The sequence below is a fragment of the Cordyceps fumosorosea genome (genome assembly GCF_001636725.1).
Source record: "Cordyceps fumosorosea ARSEF 2679 chromosome Unknown scaffold_18, whole genome shotgun sequence".
NCBI classification, from domain to species: domain Eukaryota; kingdom Fungi; phylum Ascomycota; class Sordariomycetes; order Hypocreales; family Cordycipitaceae; genus Cordyceps; species Cordyceps fumosorosea.
Genome location: NW_017387318.1, coordinates 575,995 through 598,704, shown reverse-complemented (window position 1 = coordinate 598,704; position 22,710 = coordinate 575,995). Strand labels below are relative to the sequence as shown.

General features: G+C 53.4%; 4 protein-coding genes across 4 annotated transcripts; 2 read left to right on the top strand and 2 right to left on the bottom strand.

The window, feature by feature from the left end:
- Positions 1-1,462: 1,462 nt before the first annotated feature.
- ISF_06869 (Glycoside hydrolase, subgroup, catalytic core) lies at positions 1,463-2,498 on the top strand (the record flags this gene model as incomplete). Its single annotated transcript, XM_018850473.1, has 2 exons — positions 1,463-1,976; positions 2,050-2,498. 2 exons carry the CDS (start codon positions 1,463-1,465, stop codon positions 2,496-2,498), a joined length of 963 nt encoding a protein of 320 aa, XP_018702513.1.
- Positions 2,499-8,127: 5,629 nt separating this feature from the next.
- On the top strand, positions 8,128-9,580 carry ISF_06868 (Carbohydrate-binding WSC; the record flags this gene model as incomplete). Its single annotated transcript, XM_018850472.1, has 3 exons — positions 8,128-8,245; positions 8,317-8,612; positions 9,059-9,580. The coding sequence occupies 3 exons, from the start codon at positions 8,128-8,130 to the stop codon at positions 9,578-9,580; spliced, it is 936 nt and encodes a 311-aa protein (XP_018702512.1).
- Positions 9,581-11,072: 1,492 nt separating this feature from the next.
- On the bottom strand, positions 11,073-12,909 carry ISF_06867 (hypothetical protein; the record flags this gene model as incomplete). Its single annotated transcript, XM_018850471.1, has 4 exons — positions 11,073-12,101; positions 12,159-12,585; positions 12,651-12,807; positions 12,870-12,909. 4 exons carry the CDS (start codon positions 12,907-12,909, stop codon positions 11,073-11,075), a joined length of 1,653 nt encoding a protein of 550 aa, XP_018702511.1.
- A 2,081-nt stretch (positions 12,910-14,990) lies between these two features.
- Positions 14,991-21,797, bottom strand: ISF_06866 (tho2 protein; the record flags this gene model as incomplete). The annotated part of the gene is made up of 1 exon (XM_018850470.1): positions 14,991-21,797. One exon carries the CDS (start codon positions 21,795-21,797, stop codon positions 14,991-14,993), a length of 6,807 nt encoding a protein of 2,268 aa, XP_018702510.1.
- Positions 21,798-22,710: the final 913 nt, after the last annotated feature.

The following is a 22,710-nucleotide window of genomic DNA, read 5'->3' as shown; positions in this document are numbered from 1 at the left end:
CAACAAGGAGGCCCTCAGCCGTTCAGCGAGCAGTAGAAGCACTGAAATGCAGAAATAGTTCAAGGAATCGTGAAATCAGAATACTGTTCTGTGCATTGAGGAAGGTGATAGAGCACTGTCACCTTGTATCCCCGGACCGGCCGAGTTGCTGTCAAGTCACCGTCTCCGTTGCGTTGCGTTGCGGGACAAGCGTGATCAAGAACATTGCTAGTTAGTTTAATTGTCCGCAAATGGCCCGATTTCCTGGGGACAAAGAGATCGGCAGGCACAACCTCGTCTGCTTTTCCTCCTTGGGTCATGTTGCGTCAACATTGCTGACCTGCCTAATTTGTGAGTTGGCCGTTGCGGTGAAACTCTGGCTTGTTACACGTCTCCCCGAATGGTTGTAGGCTCGCTCCGCCTTTGACAGATTGATGGATAGCAAGGATCATCACTGCCGTTCATCAGGTGGTGCTTTCTGCTGCAACAAGGCAATTAACTTGGGGGCGGTAATCGCCCTCCCAAAAGGCTTGGAAAGGCTCTCGACACAACTTGAGCGTTCCTCGACTTCTGCCGGGAACGTCACCTTTAGCTCCGGTCCTTATCTCGCCTTGTCGCTGGCAGACTCACCACAATGCTGTCCCGCCCAAGCGCGGTCATGCATGCCTCGCACCCCAAAACGGGCAATCAAGGACGAAGCCAGGGACAAGAGCACGACTGCGATCATTCCGCGCTGCCCAGCTAGCACCGAGTGTGCTAATCTACCTCGGCCGTCCCATGTAACGTTGTCAGCTCTGACGCGGATCAGGCGTTGGCCACGATAGGAAGCTGCTTCTAACAGTACGGGGGAGCATCCGGCCAAGTGCGGCGATTCTCATCACCGTCAACTCTTGTATGCGCAAATTGCCTCTGCCTGGTGAACACTTTCGTCCCATTCAATCTTCCTTGCAACGTATTATCCGACCAATTCTTCCCTGGAATGATAGCGTCTTATCTCTATCCTTCTTTAATATACCAATTGTCCTTGGAGACGCTTTAGATCTCTCGATACGCGCTTGGTGAACCCGGAGCTACTCCAGCGCGCCCCACGGTGCTTCCTCCACGGCTTCCGCTCCCCTGTCTAGCACGGCCTATGTGGTGCGGTGTCAGACTCGACGTGCCCGGGACGGCGGGCGAAAGCTCTCTCTGGTCTCTGATTAGTGCATCTTTTCTGCGCCGGCGAGGCCCGAGATGGACTTTCCGCCATTCGGCGCTGGTCTGCGGCGGTGGGTGAGAGCGGTTGTTGATCGCCGTGACATGAATGGTACATGTATAAACAAGTCCATCACTGTTGCGACTCTGATATTTGTATAAATAGTAGGCCGTTTCGTCTTCTTCTACCGTGTTGATATCCCCAAGCATCAGAAGAGCCGGCCATCTTCACCCACATCTCCTTCTACTACCATATCAACTTACACACTTACCTTGACGGTATACACACACAATGCTCTTCAGCACTTCCACCATCGCGGCCATTGCCGCCCTCACCTCCCTCGGCGCAGCCGCTCCCAGCCGCACACTCGACGCCCGCGCCGCCGCCGGCAAGCTGACCGTGTACTGGGGTGCCGAGGACGACAACCTGTCGCTGATGGACGTCTGCAACGACCCGACCTACGACATTGTCAACCTCGCCTTCCTCGCATACTTCAATAAGGCCGGCGGCTACCCGGGGCTCGAGATGTCCGGGCTCGACGGGCCGTCCGCCGCGCAGAAGAAGGCCGGCGCGACCGGCCTCAAGGACGGCAGCCCGCTCGTGCCGGCCATCAAGAAGTGCCAGGCCAACGGCAAGCTCGTCATCCTGTCCATGGGCGGCGCGACCGACTACTCCAACGTCCGTCTGGGCAGCGACTCCGAGGGCGAAAAGGTGGCCGACCAGGTCTGGAACCTGTTCCTCGGCGGCACCGACCACAAGGAGCTGCGTCCGTTCGGTGACGTCAAGCTCGACGGTGTTGATCTGGGTATGTCAATTCATAGAAGGGGAATTGGAGTATGCAAATAAACTAGGCAAGAAACTGACTGGTGAACGTGTAGACAACGAAACGAACAACTCCACGGGCTACCTCGCCATGACGAAGCGCTTCCGTGCCAACATGGGCAAGGACGGCAGCAAGAAGTACTACATGACGGCCGCGCCGCAGTGCCCGTTCCCGGACCAGTCGGAGCCGCTCTCCGTCTGCAAGCTGCTCGACTATGTTTGGGTGCAGTTCTACAACAACGGCGACTGCAACATCGCGCAGTCGGGCTTCAACGCCGCCGTCAAGAACTGGTCCAAGGGCATCGGCAGCGCCAAGCTCTTCATCGGCGGCCTGGCCTCCGGTGCCGACGGCGACGAGGGCTACGTCGACTCCAACACGTTCATCAAGGCGATCAACGGCGTCAAGGCCATGAACCTGCCCAACTATGGCGGCGCCATGCTCTGGGAGGCTCAGCTGTCCAAGAACAACGGCGACTACGCCAAGAAGATTCGCAGCTCCGTATAGATGAGTTGAGGGTGGTGATGATGATGAATGCTCGGTAGCACGGGGGACTTCATGTATATATTGCTTTTAGTTTCCAAATGGAATGAACATATTCAACTTACCTGTTTCCATCATGACTGCGAGATGGCCGCATCAGTATATATTGCAAGATGTTCAAAAACTTTGGAGAAGTCTCTCCATGTATTCAAATCTTGGCACAGGTGTCTGCGAGATTATGGAAGGAAGGGTAGAGCAAGGTAACGGAAAGGTTAGCCCGAGAGGAAGCAAGACGTGGAATTGCAAAAGGACGCGCTTCCAACGATTTACCCGGGACTAACATTTCTGTGTCACTAGGGTAATAGGATGAATCTAACTGATGTGCTCTCTTAAGGCGCCTATTATCTGACACTTTGCTCTGAGGTGCTACAAGCTTGCTGATCAGCGGAAGCATCAGATGGCAGGTAAATGCTACACCGCAACGTCGCATTGCAGATCATCGAGGTTGCCAATAAGGACAGAATGACCCAGCCGGGTCACGAAGAATGGTAATAAAAAACGGTCATGCCCACGATTCTCGTATTTGGCAGGGCAGTGAGCATCCTCGGCGGTGGCAGGAACCCTTGCGCGACGCCTACGCGCGGGCCGGCCAGGCGTCCAATCACAGCGGAAAGCCGACGCCAAGATTTCGTGTTAAGCAGCAGCGGAGCTTCGATTTTTTGGGGGTTTGGGTGGCATGACCTCGTGCCGTGCATGCACGAGTTTCGTACAGGGTCCTGGGCGTTCGTATATCTGTAGCTCTGCGGAGGGTTCGGAAAAGGGGTTAAGGGCGCCGCGCGGGAACCATGGGCTGGACAACGAGCGTGTGGATGTTGAGCAAACATGATGTTGTTTCAAGCTTTTGATCTCAGTGGTCGCGCGCGGGAGATTACAAGCTGCGCATCACAGCTGCAGCCTGCAGGCCAGCTTTGCAGTCACTTTGGGGGTAAGACATTTTGAACGAGCCGTTGCGATGCCTCTCTTGGATCGTTCACGACACGGGTGGAGATTGGTGGCTGTTTTGGGGGCTGTTGATTCCGTATCCTTTGCTTTGTTTGTGATATCTATGTTTGATCGGTAGCACGTTCGATACGCAGTTCCGATTTGATCGTTGCATTGTGATGTCCGAGCCGAGGGTGACTCGTCGGGTCGGCGTTTGCTTCCCTCATGATGCACTACACAACAGTACTGGACCGGAGAAAAGCAGGATTCCCTCCTTGAAGAAACGGGATCGGAAAGAGGAGAAAACTCTTGGCTGATGGTTAGAGATGGACTTGGGTCGCTTAAAGCGGCTGGGATGGTTCATGTCAGCCTCAAAGATGGTTGTGTAAGACAGGCACAAGACTGGCTGCATGACCTGTCTCAGAAAATAGGATCGGAGAAGACAAAGTTTTGGAGCTGCATGTGCATGTAAGCGATTGTTTCGTGCGTCTGTTTGTGTGCGGAAGGTTTCCACGGACGGCAAACGGGCAGCTGTCAGAAGTTTTTGTTAGGCGTTTGCTGTTGCTCATTAGCAGGAGGTTAGCCATTTGCCCTCTGTCAAGGTTGCAATTGAAACAACCGCCTTGCCCTTCTAACAAAAAAAGGAAATCATGATAGTTGAACCAGCATACAACTGGCCTACGAAATGTTATGTCTTGCAACCTGCTCATGAACGGCAAGCACACTACTGGCCACCTTTGGCACTAACTACCTGTACCGTGCATTATGCAGCAAATGACTCTGCCTCACTCAGTCAACACCATCCGAACGGCATCTGAGACTCGATCTGCATGCAAGCATCCAAACAATGGGTGAAAAAGACAAAATTTGCCAAGCTGCTAACGTGCGCCACCGCCGGCGCAGCGTTTCCGACATTGCCAGGCCGGGCCGGACGAGTTCAGCCAGTGACGCCACGGCCCAGGGCCACGCGATATTAAGGAATTACAGTGGGCGAAAAGAATAGTTGCTGCTAGTCTTGTAGATTGTTTAAATCTGTGGCGAGCGGCTTGTTGCCGGGATTCAGAAACGCCGTCCGACCGAGGCAGCGCTGGCGAACACGGGCTTCCCCTCTTCACCGCAGTTTGTCAAGTACAGTGCCAGCGTAGCCAATGGCTGTTCATTGTTGTGATGTGGCTTGACAAAGAGGGGGATGATTTGCTTCGGGCATCACATGGAAGACGGGATAAGGCAAATGCTGCGCGATCTGCATCTCGGTCATGCTCGCCTCATGTACTGGGGAGGGGCGGCTGGAAAGCGGGCAGCTGGACGGAGAAGGGAGCTTATCACGGGCACCGTCACGTATTTATTGAATACCGACTTCTGGGCTCGAACAGGAACAAGTAAAGCGCAAAACCAACAACGGCATCCTTATCCATACTATCCTTGGTTCGAAGTAGATGTCCGAGCGGTTAATGAGCGCAGGGGCCAGGCAGACAGGCGGAGGAGAAGAGTCGGACGATTGTGGGCTCGCCTACAATGGTGCATACTGGCTCGGGATATGATAGGTAGCTCGGCGTCGCTCTCCGCTTTTGTGATCGGACAAGTCCATCGCTTGCAGCCGTGTGAGAATAAGAAAAGGGAGGGTTCGCCAGTTGTGGCACCACAGGAGTTGATTGAACGACAGGGGCCGGGATGCCGTGGATGTGCTGTAATGCGACTAGCGGATTGACTTTGATAGCCTAAACTAGCATTTTGGAATTGACTTTGTTGTGGACCGTAAATCGCTGCGCGTTTACAGCTCAGCGAATTAAACGCGTGAAATGGATCGGAAGTCTTTTCTTCCGCATGTTTTTAAACTGAGGTTTATGGCGGCTTGGCAATGACGACTCGGTGCAAGTATTGGATACTTGACCCACGCTCGCTCTCGGAGCCTTTGTTTGCATCGGGGAGCGCCCGTGCTCACCCTCGGCGACGGTACCTATAGCTAGATTCTGATTCTACCTGCTTTGGAGGGAGTATAGGCAAAGAAAGTATCATTGCCTTGTTAAAAGGGCAGTGTAGACTTGGGTGTCAATTCTTCTCCAGACCAAGGCTACAATTCCCATCTGCGAAGCATAATCTTGCTGCTGCATTGTTCTTGATTGTCTCTCGAAACAACACTTGAGGCAATGCCTTGATATGGAAAAACATGATCCCCCCGGGCCCGGCCCGTCTTTCTCATCTCGAAACTCATGGGACCGGGCATACGATCAAAATCCATTCTTGGGATACCCCGATTGAAGAGAAGATGATTACGAACTACGTCACAGAATGGTTTTACCAAGTGAAACTTGCCGAGATCTTCAAGGCGACGTACAAGTCGTATCCAAGCTAGGATCCGGCGTTGACTTCTAACGTCTGGCTTCGCCGGTATCCCCAGTAGGTTCAGCATTGCTCCCGCGCCGGTTTCCTACCGGTGACGTGAGGGCAAATAGTCATGACTGGCTACCTATTCACGATGGCTGGTTTTGTCAGATACATCTACTCGGATTTAATTACACAAAATCCAGATACCTTTTCCCTGAAAATGCAGTGAGGCCTCTGCTTCAGCAGACCCTGCTCATGAGTGTTCACTAGGCCAGGGTTTCCTCTATGCTGGAGTTGTAATTGGTACACGCAGGTATATACTACCAGATTTGACTATTAATCAGCTGAAGTGCTCGCTTGAGTGCATCTGTAATTTGTCCCAGACATCTCGCCGGGGACGAGGCGTTGATGACTGCACTCCTTCGTAATAGAGGGCTCCCTGAACATCGCTTGTCTGCACGGGGGCTTCTCTTCCTTCGACAACGGATTTCTCACGTAGTGCCTGTAACGATACATGCAGTCCTTGGCCCTTGTCCTGCTCTTATTAGGCAGTCTACTCAAATTAATTCATCGGGTTCTCTTAAACATACTGTTATTACTATTACTAGTTACACCAGAGCCGAGCGAGCGGAGCCCCCTTGTCGTGTGGGAACATCTGGGGTGCCTGGGTAGGACAGGAGGGGTAACAGAACGGGGGAACGGAATGCAGCCTGCATGCTGGGATGCTGGGGTTAGATAAACAGAGGCAAGTGGCTGATAAGCGAGGAAGGGGATATCGCTGCATTGATACTATGCGTCGCACATTCTACAAATTTTCAGCAGATGAATCTCGAAAAGTGAAGGCAAAAAGAAAAAAAGAGATTCGTCGAATAAAGTTTGATGGCTAATATTACAGGGCCACACGCTGGAGCAATGTACCTGGTACTTGGACAACCCATGGGCAGATGATCCGGCCGAGAAATCAAGGCAGCCCCGTAGCAGTGGTGCTGTGGTTCCAAATAGTGTGATGGTGCTGGCCGATCCACAAGGAGCAATTTTTATATTAACCAGCACATATTAGTATTAGCGGTATTGATGGCTGGCCATCGTGAGGTAAAGTTACCCAGGGCGACTCCTCCTGTTCAGCGGCCCGTTTAGTCGGTGGTTATTGCTGGCCGAAGATTATGGTGTCCGCGACACGGAATTTATAGGTGTTATAGGGCCTTCGTTGTGGCGTCAGCCACAGAGCAGATGGACAGGCAAGGCATGTACGGATATGGCGGATGGATTTCCACTGTTCTCGATAGGACGCGGGTGTGTGCCAGTATTGTACATCACAATTGCGACTCTCGATGCCACCAACTATCCTCCGGAGCCCGAGTGATTTGTTGCTGGCGGCTTCCCAACTGCTGTATTTTGTCTCCCTTCTTTCTGCTTCCCCTTCTCTGGTGAGCTAAGGTACCTATGTACATACCAAGGTGCTGCTGAGCCACTGAATGTAGCAGCACATACTGCAGGAAGGCCCGCAGCGTCTTGCTCCTTCCCTGCTTCCCTGCTTCGGCTCCTCCTCTCCTCACCCCATTTGTCCTGGCTTTCTCAGTCCAGTCCCAGTATTGCAACGCACCATCCATTCATTCATCCACCCACACAAAGGCCCTCACTTCTCCCTCCTCTCCTTCTCACCAACCACCCACCAAAAGGCCGGCCAGAAGTTGCCTTTGCCATTCATCACTCATCTTTCGTCCATCTTTTTCGAATCTCGCGACGACCGATATCCCAAATCCTGGCAGTGGTCTTGCACATCCCAACTTCGCCCTGTTGTTCTCGGGCGAGACAAGACACAGTCTTTTAGTATTCCCGCTGCCCATCGCGACCGTCTAGCATTCCAGCACCGACGGATTGTTCATTCGACTCCCCAATTTCCCTCGCTGTCACGAGCAAGAAAATACCCGTCGTCTCCCAACCTCCCCGCAGCGCGTGTCTTGCTCGGAGTTTAGCTGCTTGTCCACACGATAACAAAACAAGGCCTTCACTCGTCGCCGCATCGTCGTTTGAGACCGTAACCGCCGACCCTGAGCCGCCTTGTTGTCCATCAACGCCTCGGCTATCTCTGTCGTTTTCGATCCATCCGTCACTCTTCCTGATTTCCTGTGCAACCCGAGCCTGTTTCTCGCTTCATCGCCTTTTTTGGAAGTCCCTTGCGTCTACTCACGGCTACTTCTCTCGACCTGTTACTCCCCGCTCTTACTCCAGCTCGTCCATCACAGCATCATCCACACCATCCTTACTAGCAGTTGTGATGGCCCAGCTCTGTTGACCACGCTTTGAAATCAGCATTATCATTCTTTTGCTCTTCAGACTAGTCACCATGTTCACGCCCACAAAACCCGCTGGCCTTCTATTGGCCTTTTCGACCCTTGCCCGTCATGCGTCTGCACTCGACTTTAACATCTGCGCCGATTTCAATACCGCATCTGGCAGCACCAGTACGTCAAATGGCATATGCCTCAAGTATCAGTTGCTCCGGACCCCTTGCGTTGCTAACTCGCTCCGTTAGATACGTCAAACCTCCAAAGTAACGGTCTTTGCTCCGACTTCTGCCGAAGCAGCTACGTTTTTGCCATCACCTCGCATGAGAGCTGCTGGTGCTCCAACTACGAGCCTGCTAACGGCAATGTTCTCGACAAAAAAAACTGCGACTTTCCCTGCCCCGGCTATCCCTTCGAATACTGTGGCGGCAAATCCAAGAACACCTTCGGTTATATTAGTCTAGGCCCTCAGCCATCTGGCACCAAGGGCTCTGGTGGCGATGGCAGTTCCTCTGCCACCTCGACTACTCCCTCCTCCAAATCCGTAAGTTTTGGAATCTCTCTCGGCCTGTCATTTCCATACCCAATCCTCTATTTTATGCATAGCCACATACCGTCTAATATGAGACGCTCGTCTGTGATTTATTCCCTGGTTTCTCCCACGTTTTCTCAGGCCTGGACCACGAGTTGGTATTGGCAGGGGTAGTAACCAAACAGTCCAGGAATCAACAACTCCATCCTCAAGTACTTCTTCGTCTCCGTCCACGACGCCGTCGACTTCATCATCATCTGTATGACACCCCTGTCACGATCACACCTGATGCAAGCGCCATCAACCTCGAATTGTCAAGCTCCGACGCTTTCCCATTCCAACGACGTGATACACACCTACACGGACGCACGCGCACGCACATTCATCAAGTGATGATATATTAACCAACGACGTGACTCACGTGTTTTTGTGTTAATATGCTGACCAAAATTCATTAGACTCAACAACCCTCGAGCAGTGTTCTCTCAACTGTCACAGTTGGTGGTAGGGTGACTACAGTCATTGTGGTGCCCACATCAACCGGCGATACAAGCCAAGACAACAAACCTGTTCCTTCTGGCAGCTCGGGCCTTGGCGGTGGTGCTATTGCCGGCATCGCGATTGGTTCCATCGCCGCCGTCGCCCTCGTCGGCCTTCTCATCTGGTTCATCATTCGTCGCCGCAAGCAGAATGATGACGAGTTGAGAGATGATCCTAGTGTGCGTGGCAGCTCTCGCGGCAGAATGGGATCTCACCAGCAAGATCTGAGCATAGCAGGATCAGCCGCTTCGCCGGGCTCGGCTGGCAACCGTAACAGCATGCTGCAGGTAGACCCCCGCATGGACCCGTTCAAGCAGGGCCTGTACATGCGAAATGGCAGTGCCGAGAGCATCAACACACTGAGAGACGAGCATGACTATTCGAGGCGCATCCAGCAGCCTAAAGTGCTGAGAGCCACAAATCCTGATCCCGACTCTTGAGCCCAGTTGCTCCTCAGGCGACAGGTGGTGTTGATGCATCACATCAAAACTTTGCCTACATTCGCAAAGACTGTTAATTTAGTGACATGACTTGGAGGGGACCCCAGCATGACGACGTATACGATTTCGATTCCGTGGTCTCCAGACCGTTCACATACACTCGGGGGAAGTGAGACTTGTACGCTGCTTCGGATGCAGCGCTAGGCGACTCCGCGCGACTGCCCGTGGCGTACGGCAGCGTTTTTGTCTGCCCTGAGCGCGAGAGTCTCTCTTCTCCCTTTTTCTTTCTTTTTCTTTGATCATTTTTGAATAGAGGAGGAACCAGAAGATGGTTCAATTGGCCGGTCAATATGCTCGACACTGCGAAGTCGCTGGTGTGCAGAAGAGAGACCACTGGCTTGGATGAATAAAGCGGGTGCTTTGTATTCTGGGTTGTTTTGTTATTTTTTTTATTGCATTGAGGGCCTCGAACAATTAAAAGCAAGAGGACTCGCCCAGCGCCTGGGACATGTTGTTTTTGACCGTCTTGGTCCATGAGTATGGTTATTTTTGGCATTACTTATTACCCTCTTGTTCTCCGCCGTTTGGCAGTTCAATTTTGTATATAGGAAGTAGAGAATTGGCAAGGGAACGGACACTCAGTCATTGGACAAGGCACAGGAGGAGGGAATATAATTTCGCGTGGTACTTGATAGCGAATTACAGTACATTTGCCATTGCTACATGCTATTTTGCCTGGTGCTTCGTGTTGCATCGCCAGCATTAACATCCGTAACGTCGGTGGCTTTTTGTCTCTTCAGCAGGTCTGGGACACTGACAGCTTGGGGGCCGTCTCGCCCCGTTTCATGCAGGCTGTGTTTCAGGCTCGGGTCCAGGTTCAGACGATTTCCTTGGAAGTTCCCGTCATGGTACCAAAAAAAGCAAAACACGAGCTGAAGCGATCGACGAATTTCTTCTTGCCCTACTTTTTAGTGACCTCCTTGTAATTTCAGGCACAGGAGGAAAAACAAAAAGGCACGGCATGGCAAAAAGGACAAAGCGATGAAATAAACAACCAAGTGGTTACATAACGAGTTGCTATTCCGTCCTTTCCACCAACCCCTGTCATCGACTTCGACGTTGTTGCAAGGGTTGTTGTGGAACACTACTCGCTACCTCTTGGCTTCACCTCCTCCTTTGCTATCAAAGCAAACCAGGGCCAGGCCAAAAAAAAAGAGAGAAGGGGGAGGGGGAGGAATGATATCCATAGATATGAGAATGATTTTGACCTTCCAAAATGGTGTAAATGTGTATACAAAGTCTGCAGTTCCTCTTTTCGTTTCATTCATGCTGAGAATAAAAAGAATGCTGTAAAATACTGATGATGTGACCAAGCACGCAAAGACTAGAAGAAACAGATGGGAAATCGTCACAAGAAAGCCAAAAACAAATCGCTAAGAATCAGACAAATCGCCAATAGCACACATTAAAACAGATAACCTTTTTCCCGCAGTTAGCGCCCCTGCGGAGGAGGCTGCCACATCGCCTGGCCAATGACACCATGTTCCTCGGCCTGGTGGTACTGCTGCTGCGAGGCATACGGGTCTTGCGGCCAAGCCGCGGGTGGCTGCCCGCTGGGTCTCTGCGCGGATGGGTGCTGTTCTTGCGGTCGCGGACTGTTGTTGTAGCGGGCCTCATATGGCTGAAGATACGGCTCGTGGACCTGTGTACGGGGCGGGGAGTTACTTCTTGAGTCGTCACTTCCACTGCCAAAGGGCCGCGAGCGCGGGTTTGTCTGGGCGTGCTGCATGAGGCCGGCGCTCTCCTCACCGCTGGTGACAGCCACACCGAGGTCGCCTTCGCGGGTCGGGCGGACAGGTGCCTTGCCGACGTATGGGTTCTCGCCGCCCACAGGTGGCTCCTCCATGGTAGTGCCGGGGCGGTAAGCGTCATAGGAGGAGTCTTTGCCCTTGTGCTCGTCGAGATTGTCCATGTCGTGGGCGTCTTGGCGGCGGTAGCTAATGTCCTCCTTGCGGCGGCGGATACCACAGAAGAGCCAGCGCATACCGCGGCCAAAGGCCTTGATAAAGTCCCAGACGTTCATGGCGTCCCAGAGGGCAGCAAAGCCCAAGAAGCCACCCTGAGAGCCCTCAAGTTCGTTAGGGAGAGCCCTGTTGTCGCCCTTTTGCAGGTCAGGGTTGGGGTAGTAGCGTGGTGTAGCACCGTACTGAGTGTATGGCTTGTAGGGGAAAGCCCAAAGATGAAGCAGAGCAAAGACAGCCATTTCAACGCAGAGTAAAAGCGCAGGGATGCCGACCTTGATATCGGGATACGCAAGCACCTTGTTGGCATGGACAATGTGCAAAGTCGAGGTGCCGACGGAAATGGCAGAAGCCTGCCAGAAGGACAGGAAGACGACGAGTTTGATGGCGACGATCTTGATCAAGAGCTTCTGTTCCTTGAGGGGTTCTTTGAGCTGGACATAGACCTGGATCAGACAAAACATGGCAACTGTGACGGCAAGCGCGTTGAGGACAATGATCTAGCAAACGGATTAGTTGGCCTAGGTTGCTGAATCCGGGCTTGAATGATTGCATACCCAAATGTGAGCAAATATGGGGCTGTTGGAGCTTTCGCAATACTTTTCGAAGTACTGGGAAACGACTGCGGAAACGGTCATAGCAACGCGGACAAAGCAGTACTGGTAGACGCCGATCCAGTTGATGTTGAACCAGGTGAGGCCGCTCTTGGGGGTACGCCAAGGACCGCGTTGGCCACCACAGCAGGCGGCGAACCAGTTGACGGGCATGACCCAGGGCTTTACGGGCCGCATGTTGCGGAAGAATTCCTTTTGGGAGTGCAGGTCCGGGGCGACATAGTGGCAGAGTAGGGCGAAGAAGGAGGCAATGGCGAAAGCCTCGTAGCAGTCTGAGATAACTTGAAAGTAGATGGCATGTCGGTACCACTGGATCTGCAGGAAGGAGGAGATGGCGTAAACTGGGACCATGAAGAGGATGCGAATAATGCTGCGAGGCGATTGTTAGCTTTGTGTGTGCTAGGGAGCAGGGCGCAGGGGGCAGCGGCGGCTTACTATCGTTGTTCACGAGGTTTGGTGTAGTGGAGGGCGTGCATCCACGCGAGGTAGACGCTGAGCATGACGGCTATCAGGGTACATGCTGCGCCGATGATGCGGGCGAGCTCGTGGAAGGTGAGGTGCCCGACGATTTCGATCTCGTCACCGGGTTCGACTGGAGGGGCATGTTAGACTGGCGGGGGGTGATATGACTGGGCGAGGATCAACAATGCATACTTCTCAGATGCTCCAACGTGTTGTTACACGTCAGATTCATCTTTCCGGTGGAATACTAGCCCGGAAGCCAGACGTAAGAGGCGATGGAATGTATCTCGTCGGGCGAAGTAGGCTTGGGCGACTCGTCGTAGCAGCCGAGAGGTCCGGTTCGGGCAAGGAAGCGCAAGCCGGCCACGGATTACCTCAACGGGCGCGGTTTGGTTGTAATTGTCGTCGCAGTGGAGAAACGGACAGCAAGTTTCGGCGGCGCGCGGGAGCTGAAACGCTCACGGAACGTTGATTAGGCGAGCAAGCGGCTGTTTGGCAGGGCGGCCGCAACTGGTAGAAGCAGCTTCGTCGCGGCGTTTTCGCTTGCTTGGTGTCGAAGAAAGAGCACGAGACAGCGAAGGGAATGTCTGCGCAGCGGTCGATCGGGTCTCAAGCGGATCGTCTTTTTCAACGCGCGGCCAAGAGATTTGGCGTGAAATCGGGAAAGGGCGGGCGAACTTGGCGATGGGGCGGTGCCTTTGGTGGGTGGTGATGGTTTGGCGAGGGAGGCTAGAGCGATGGCGAAGGGGACATTAGACAATACGACGTGTGCACGATGCAGAGAGGGATGCGATGCGATGTGGCGAAGTGAGTTTATATGACAGGTAAGAAGGAAAGAGGCGTGAGAGCAGAGGGACGGAAAGACGAGGAGAATGTATTGGTCAGATCAGACGGGTAGGATGACGACGGCAGAAGTTGATGAGAGGACCAAGGCTCTGGGAGGGGACCTGCTGCGTGCCGCAAGTGGCTGGGCGAGTAATGTGCCTGAGAGGTAGGCCGGGTACCTCCCGTGGGACAGTTAGAAGGACGTTTTACTGCTTGTGGCATGAAGAAAATGCCCTGGCAAATGCCCCAAGTCCCCAAATCTGCCCTGCCACCCCCGCCACCCACTGTACTATGGGGGGTCCAGGAACCTTCAATGCCTGGCTCGTTCCTGATCCGACCGACTACCACAACCTCCCTTCCCTTTACTGGTATGAACCCGAGCCTGATGACGGCACAGCCACACCAAGTCGTGGTTATGCGCTGGCGTCTCACAATGAGCCAGCTTCAAACAAGGTCAGAGAATGCGCATAACAGGGTCACGAGTAATAAAACAAAAACAAACGGGATTCCTTGCACCGTCGTTCTTCCTCCGTGTCCTTTTCTCTTTCCCTCTGCGCGGGACCGAGAGCGAATCCGACGAACAAACAGGATGGGATTGCCGTCGGCAGCAAATCTCTGAACAAGTGCTGCCAAGCGTTCTTGGCGGGAAAGATACCCTCTAGCTTACGAATATTCTAGTTACCCGTTTTTGATGTGGGCTTCTGTTCACCGGTAATAACGCGTCAAAAACTTGTCAAATCCTTGGCCTGGGCTGGGGGCCCAAGGGGCAAGGTTAGCGCACGAACTACGGGGATACAACAGCTTCGCTCTCCCAGTAAATTATGATGCCTATACGGATACCGAGCGCGCATCTCACTCCTGCCAGCACATGAAAGACTCAAGTTGCGCAAAAGAACAAAAAAATCGGCCCTCGGCGGTCGCCTCAGCCACATCATACTACACACAGCGCTTCCTCCTCATCGCCACCCAAACTTGGCAATGACGGCAACTTTGACTTTCACGGCCGATGCTAAAAAAAGAAGCGCCTTTGTGGCTGTGCGCCCGCCTCGTCCCGCCCAATCTGTCACGTCCCTGGAAATTACCACTGACGTTTTTTGGGCCCTCTCTTTGTCTAGGTAGTTGTCTCGCACAAGCTTCTCTCTGGGCTTCATATCTACATACATAGGTAGTGAAGCCTACGAATCCTGCGGCAGGGAAACGTGAAAATAATGCGAGATAGAATGGACAACATGGAATGATAAACGATGAGGTAGAAAAGAGTTAAGACAAAGAAATTGAAATAGATTTTTTAATAGTTGATAGAAGCAAATGCTCATACAAACGCCGCCCAGACTCTTAAATATCAAAAGGATCATAGTAGCTCTGTTGGTTTCTTCTCCAACTCCCCATCGCCTTTTTTCCTAATTATACAGAGGTTCCTCATTCTTTTCTCAGACGCTCCTTTGTTTCCCCTTTCCACCTAGATGGACCAATACAATCGCTCAAATTTCATCTCCTCACTCGCTTCTCGCCCCTATCGTTGGACAGGTTGCCAAATCCCTCCTCGCTGCGTCTCTTGCGTCCGCGGTCATCGCGGTGGCGATCATCAGGCCTCTGTCCGCCGCCTCCGCGCCCACCGCTGACCCGGCCGTGATTGTTGGTATTGTTGGCGTTGCCAGGCCAGTCCGGTCCAGCGCCTGGCCCGCGAGGTCCTTGTTGCTCGCCAGCACCAGCACCGCCACTAGGGTCACCGCCCATGGATCGTCTGTCGCGGAACTCGCCGTGGCCACCGCTCTTGCCATCACGCTCGTGACTGCGCGGCCGTCCCGATCGTCCCGGCCGGTCACGGGTGTTGTCGCGGTAGCCTCGGCTCTGCTCTCGTCCAGCGCCGTCGCCATTTGAAGGGCCCTTTGGAGCGTCTATCCACCGAGTGTTTTCTTGCGCGGGCGTTGAAGGCTGTGAACCGCCCGCAAGCACCTGCGCGTCCGAATTGCCTCCCAACATTTGGCGAGATTGGTTGTGTCTGCCATGGATGACTCCCCTGCCGTTGTCCACCGATCCTTGTTGGAGAGCGCTGTTGATTCCCGCTAGTTGGCGACGGCCACCACGATGTCTATCGGTTGATGCTGAAGGTCCGGTTGGAATGCTTCCTTCAACAGTGCGATTCTGGCCCGGCGGAGGGCCAGGAGGAGGTGGTGGAGGGGGCGGCACTTGCGCTGATTTCCCATCAATCTTTGCTAGGCGATCTGGATGGACGCCGCTTGGTGTACCAGCATTCTCGCCGTTGGACCCTGCCGGGTTTCTTGATTGGCCTGCGTGCGACGGCGGTGCTGATCCTGGTGTGTTCGGCTCATAAGTACGGCGGCCCCGTCCAGATGCTGGGCCTGACGGTGGCTGTCGCTCTGTGGTAGGTGTCTGCATTTGGTCTGAAGGAGGAGCGCGATTATCCTGCTGAGGCGTTGGTCCGGAAGGAGTTGGTTGACCGCCTCTAGCGGCACCGCGTCCGCGCGGACGAGGACCTAACGGAGTTTCTGGTCCGGTGGGAACGGGGTTGAGTCTGCCGTAGTTGGGATCTTGGTAGCCTCCATGGCGCTTCTCCGAATCAGGGCCTCGACCTCCATAAAATGCTTCTGAACGGTCCGGCCCCTTGTCGCTGCGGAAAGAGCTAGAAGAGGTTGGCGAACGGTCTCGGTTGCGCCCTTGCGATCGATGATCAGCGCCATGAGCACGGCTGTGCCTCTCTTCCAGGTTAGGAGGGATTCCGCTGGGGGGTTGTTCGCCATGGCGACTGGAGCGTCGAGGCGAATGCGTTCGTGGAGTCCGGTCGCGATCGCGATCGCGTCCGTCATTCCTACTGGACCGCCCCGAAGACTTGTCATCGCGCTGCTCGAGGAGAGCGGCTCGCTCCGGGTTGATATTCTCAACGCTGCTAGCCTGCTCAGGTCGTTGAGGTTTGGGCCGCTCTAGATCCTGTCTGTTGCGCGGCATTATGACAGTCTCATCCTGAGCAAAGAGCGCTGCACGCTGAGGGTTCATCATCGGTTCTGCCTGCCCAGCTTGAGGCACTGGCGATTGAGCTGCCAGCTCGTCATTCTCGCGTGCACTTCTAGGGTTACGTGGTTGACGTTCCTGCTCTCTCGTCTTGCTAGCATCACCGTTTGCGCTATCTCGCTGTCGTTCTCGGTCGTTACGGCTCGGTCGGCCATCATGTGAGTCGCGGCCTTCTCGTCCTTCACGTGGCTCGCGCTGGTTGCGACCGTCTCTCCCCTCTCTCCCATCACGTCTCTCGTGGCCACGCGACTGATTAAATCGTTCTGGCGTGTAGTACCCGGGGATGGGCACATCCGGACGGATAGGGAGGTTAGGCCTGTCAGGAAGAGTGTTTCCTCTATCGACCTTCGCTCCTATCTTTGGTGTCGACGATCGAGACTGGCCTGATGCCGATGATTCTTCCTTACCCGCTTCACGGCTACCCCTTGTTGGCCTAGCGGGCAAGTTGTCTCTGCCGGGGCCAACTGGTGTAGCGCCTGCCTGCCTCTGCTTCATATCTGAAACCTCGCCATCTTCCTGCTCGCCAGGCCTGGATGCATTCGTCTTGGCAACGCCGGGCTTGAAGTTTGGCGCGGTAGCACGCAAAGAAGCAGCGGGCTTCTCTGTAGGCTTTGTGCCAACATCCGCATTAGCACGGAATACCTGCACCAAAACCCACTTCGACTTTCTCCGTTGCAGCTCTGATAGAGCACCTTGGGCAGCAACAGACAAATCCACACGTCCTCCAAGCTCGTCTTCGGGCGAGGTCTTCTGTGCCGCTTCCTGCTGCGTGATTTTCTGTAGTTGTGTCGAAAATTGAGATGCCATAAAGTCGATTGCCGGGAAAAAGTCAACCACGGACTTGAGCACGGTCAGGGCGTTTCGGATATGCATCCATTCGCTACCGCCCAGACAAGATTTCAAAGCACTATTCAAATTCTTGTGCCAGCCAAACAGTAGATCTCTAAATTGCGCATGCTCCACGAAAGTTAAAGGCTTGTCATCGTCGTCCACCGTGAGAACGAACCCGCGGCGACCGTTGTCACGAGGTCCAATGCCTTCCGTCTCGTATGCCCCTTGTGTTGTCTGATCTCTGTTCTTCGGACCAGGTAGGGGAGCATTCTTGTGCCACTTGGCAAGGTCTTGTAAAATGAGCTTGAGAAAACGTCCCAAGTACTCTGCCTCGCGAACGCTGCATGTAAAAATGAGGGTCCTCAGACGGTTGGCGTTGAATAGCCGGCTGTATAGTGACATGAGCTTGACACCCGGAGCGTTGTTGTCGTGTAGCAATTTCATAAAACGGAAGGTGTACTCAGCATCAGTAGGCGAAAGAAGTACGCGAGGCAGAATGCACTGCTCGAGGAGCACGTCAGATATAGCATCAGTCTTGGCCGTCGGCACAAACGACGACTGGAATAGGTTGGTGAGGTATTCGGTCCAGTTTTTTTGTGTCTTGACATGCTTCTTGCGATCTTCTAAAAGGTTGATTTGTAGTTGAGTAAGCTCCTTCCGCTTCTCGGTGCGTATCTCCTGGCTTCGGCGCGACATGTCACTGCGGTCGCGAAGAAGTGCAGACTCTTCCGCTTTGAGGCGGTCAGCCTCTGACTTGTAGATATCGACCGGGCAGTAAATGTCTCCGAGCTGTAGAGCCCAGAATGTCGTAGCGAGTTCTGGAGTAATCTTCTCCCAGACTTCGGTACGTGCGCTGGCCTTGACAGCATCTGTGAGTGGCTGCAGCGAAGCACTAATGCGCGCAACTTGAGCTTGGTTCTGGTCAATCGGTTCAGCTACATCTTTCGTAGGTTCATCTACTCCGTTCCTCTCCATTGCCAAGTCGCCATCCTTGTCAGGCTTGGTCGGGGTCCCCTTGGCTGCATCAAATTCCTCAGTATTCCAATCGAAGACACGCTGAGACAAGCTAGCGCGGCCAATAAGGAAAGCCAAGCTGACATCGAGGCCATAGGACAGCATTAACTCGGGTATTGAAGGCACGATAGCGTCAAATTCAGGTTGCTGGAGGTTGCTCCACAGAAAATCGAGATATTGAATAAGTGTTTGGTGCGAATCGTCGATAATGGAGGAGAGAAACTTCAAGTGGGCTTCATCCTCGGGAATCTGGAAAATCGTCGCCTGCCGGTACTGTGCCAGATTGACGAGCAGACGTGCCGCAAGCCCAGAGTCGGTGAGGGCTTCGATGAGGCGCTTCGAGCTCTTGATATTGTCATAGCGCTTGTCCCCTCCGCGAATGAGAGTGTGTTTGCGTAGGGATGGGAACCCCGCCATGGAAAGGATTTGGTAGTCAGTAAAATCAATCAAGTCAACGATGCCACCCATAGAGGAGATAAGCTCCTTGAGAATGATAAGATCTGTCGAATTTCCATGAAATAGTTGGTCGTTGACGTAAAGAAGGACCGGGGTGGCGTTGAGGAGAGAATAGCGGCGAAACACCTTGCCAGTAAATCTGGACAGGGCTTGAAGCCATTTGCTAGTGGTGAGGGCGTGATCGGCTTGCGTTCGGCTTCTGGACTTGCCAAGAGAGTTCATGAGCGACCAGACTAGGACATCATATGACAAGTCTGTGAAGTACTTGGCACATTCCACGAACGCCTCGATGAGGTTCGGGTATGATTCCAACTGCTCAAATGCAACTCTGAAGACAATACCAGGCGACGAGTAGCTAGTCTTCGCAAGCTGCTTTGCCATTTCGCTCAAGTTCGTCAATGAGACACGCTTCATTGTGCCTCTTGTCTCTGCTGTGGCTCTGGCAAAGGCAGTGCGCATAGCGGGAAGCCGGGAGGTCTGCCCCTCGAACCACTCAGCGTAGAGAGCATAGCGAGTGGTAATGGGATAGAGCTTCAAGAGATCCCAGATCGCATTCACGACCGCGGCGTTGGCTTTGGTGTGACTGAGAGCTGGGAGAAGTAATCTCTTCAACAGATCATGCCACTTCTTCAAATTTTCATCCGAGCTGTCTTGGGCTAAGCTCATGCTGCCGATGCTGGCAAGTTTGGAAAGAAGTGCTTCATCCTTGCCGATACAGACACCAGAGATGTTGAGGAATGTGCTGCAAAGAGTGAACACGTCATCAACCGTCTGGCAGACGGGAATGTGATCGGACCATTCGTCCCAGTAGAAGCGATACGTCTGATTTTCATTTGTATCAAACTTGTCGGGGAAAGGCCAACGCCAGAACTTCTTGACGGGAAGTCGAGTCAGCTTAACGTTGCCTTTCGGGATACCAGTTTGGTCCATGTCCGGGACGAATTTGGTGGGGCATTTGATGTCAACGGCCGATGAAGCTTTGCTATCGTTGTACACCTTTTCGACTGAAACATTGAGGATGCGATGAATTCTACTCAGAACCTCGGGGAAGGTTTCTGGTATCCAAGGGAAGCGTCCCAGGATGAATAATGACTCAGGAATAGCGCCGATGGTCAAAAGCTGTGTCAAGAAGGATACCTTTTGCTCCAGTGGCTCTGGCAACTGCAGTTTGGGCTCCTGGCCCTGTTCGGCAGTCTGCTTTGTCTCAGTTTCGATCCGCCTGGGGGGCTCCCTGCGTACTGCGTTCGGGTTGTCATCGTCGCCCTGAGGTAATACACCGGCCATGAGTAGAGCATTCATTCCACCTCCCCTGGAAGCACGCTCTTCCTCCTCGATTTTCTTCATCTCCTTTTCTCTTACTTGCTCCATCTCGCTATCAGCAGGGGAAAGGTGTGGGTAGAGGTCTGCGAGAGAGATGAAGCCAACTTTCACCAAGAGAGCAGCGAGATATAACAGGTTGGCAGGTAGGACATCGGCTTCTGCGCGAAGTTCAGAATTGTAAAAGCGAAGCTTAAATCCAAGGAGTTGAGCAGCAACGCGGTTGCCTGGGGGAGGCAAGGTGTTGGTTTCCTTGATCCATTGCTGCTCCAGATCCAGCGAGCCGTCGTTGGTATTCTGACCGTTTTTGACAAGGGCAGTTTCAATGGCTTTCTCTGGCACCCGGCGGCCTCCTAGTTCAAAGAAAGCGGCCAGATGAACCTCCCTTGCACGGTCCCAGAACTCGATATCTCGGAATTGCTTAGCCTCGGTATTGGCTAACTCGTCTTCGGGGCTTGTGGTCCAATCTGAGTAGCCGGGGTTTGCCCAGGTAGGAAGTCCAGCCGAATAAGAGGGGGAATCGAGTTTGATCTGAGAGCGTGGCCACCAGGAGCTGATTCTTAGGAACTTGACGAAGAACTTATACTGCTTGATCAAGACAGCGGCTGCCACGTCGAGGGTAACGTCCAGAACCCTACCGACATCCAAGTCAAATGTACCGATCAAGGCCTTGACCCTTTCGAATGTGTGTTGAGCAAGCTCCGGAGGCGGTGGCGGTACACTACTGGTGGTGAATAGCTCAGTGATGAGCTTTGAGTAGCCTTCTGATTCCTCGCGAAGAAGGTTGTAGTTGGCTTGGCGGTAGAGTAAATTGGTGGCCTGACGGACACCAAGTCTGGTGAAGGTATCACGGATGAGACCGAGCGGTTGTAGAATTGGGGCGTCGAGAACTTGGCGCATGAGCGTAGTAGAAACTCCTGTAGCCTGGAGAAACTGTCGCAGAGCTGGCTGAAAAAGGTCGGAGTCATTGTCCATGGCAATGGCAAGTGAATCGAGAAACAGCGTATGAGGGGCAAAGGTAAATGAATCCTTAATCACTTCCGTATTCTCATCGCCGATGATTTCCTTGACGCAGGCGCCAGCTTCTGCAGGGGACAACTTAGCAGCTAAGACGGCATGAGTCAACTCCCGGAGTATGCATGACAGCTCCACGACATCAATATCCTCACGCGCCTGGACGCCACGAGAGACGATGTGTTCTCTTCCAGCGGCGGCCCACTTTGCGGCTTGTTCATCCGTTATTACGTCAAAGTGATACTTGTAGGGCTTGAGTGGCCTCGAAGTTTCGATTTCTCGTAGGGATGAACGCGCAACGGCCGTTGATGGCTCGGGGGGTGTTGGTTTGACAGGCGATGACGGCACGTTGGATGAAGCTTGTCTGGAGTGTTGTGATGACGGCTGCTGCGTGGCAGAACTTGGTCGTTGGCGAGTAGGCGAGGATTGAGAATTGGACTGTCCGTGTGATCCGTTTCGACCATGGCCATACGAGTCACGACGGCCAGAGGCCCCGCGATTGCGAACACGGCCTCTGCTACCACCATCATCTCGTTCGTGGTGTCCCATGGCCATTTCTGTCGGTCGATGCGGCGAAGGTCGACCAACTTCGCCACTCGAGGGCCGATCAGTTCTCTTACGTTTCGGAGGCATGGCGGCTCGAAAGTGCAAGGGAAACTGCGTTAGATCATTGGCGCACAAATTTCAAGTTTTTCGGAAATGAGTGGTGCTTCGAAGGAAGTGTATGAGACAGTCGTGACAGTCGTGCAAGAAAAGGAGGGGGACGCAGGCAGTGTTTAAATAAACCGATGTGGTTGTCAAGTAGCACGAAAGGGCCAGAAAAAGAAAGGGCTGCGGCAAACCCGCAGAGGGATACCAAAGGCACCGACGGCGGCTCTCGTCCCTAGCGATGGTATTCTGGTGGTACCGAGGCCGGGCCGGTTTCTCGTCACTCGTGCGGTTGCGCGTCGCGTTGTTCGAAGCCTGTCGCACGGGCTGATGGATAAAAGAGGCCCCAACAATATCTGGCTTAGTGATGCCCAAATGGATGCGCGACGGCAAAAGCTTGGATTGGGCGCACGGGCCATGCAAACAGATGCACGGGTGCACGTGATGTGTGGCTAGTGTGGCAGCTTGGTGTGTGGCTGAGTAGCATCTTGAGGTGTGGCTCGTTGGGTTCCCAAATACAGAGTATTTACGACGGTCTATTTTAGGATACATTTTCTTCACGTCTCGATGGTGACACTTTTCTGCATTCGGAATGGAATCCATCGGAATATGCCAGTCAGCCCATCTATCCATGGGATATTACTGTCCAGAAACACCATTCTTCATGCTCCCGGCCCGTTCCCGCCGAGCTGGGTTGCAGTCGATGGCGGATTCTAGCGACCGTCTTAGCGCACATTACTAAAAGTTAGTCACAGAAATCCCCAGGCCTGTATCGGAAGCTTTGGTTGCGCCATTGAAAAGGGCTCCAGGTCGCATCAACTTTTCCACTTCATCCTCAATTGCCAGTTCGAGAATACTACTCCATTTCTATCAACAATTCCTGCACTTTTTCGCAAAA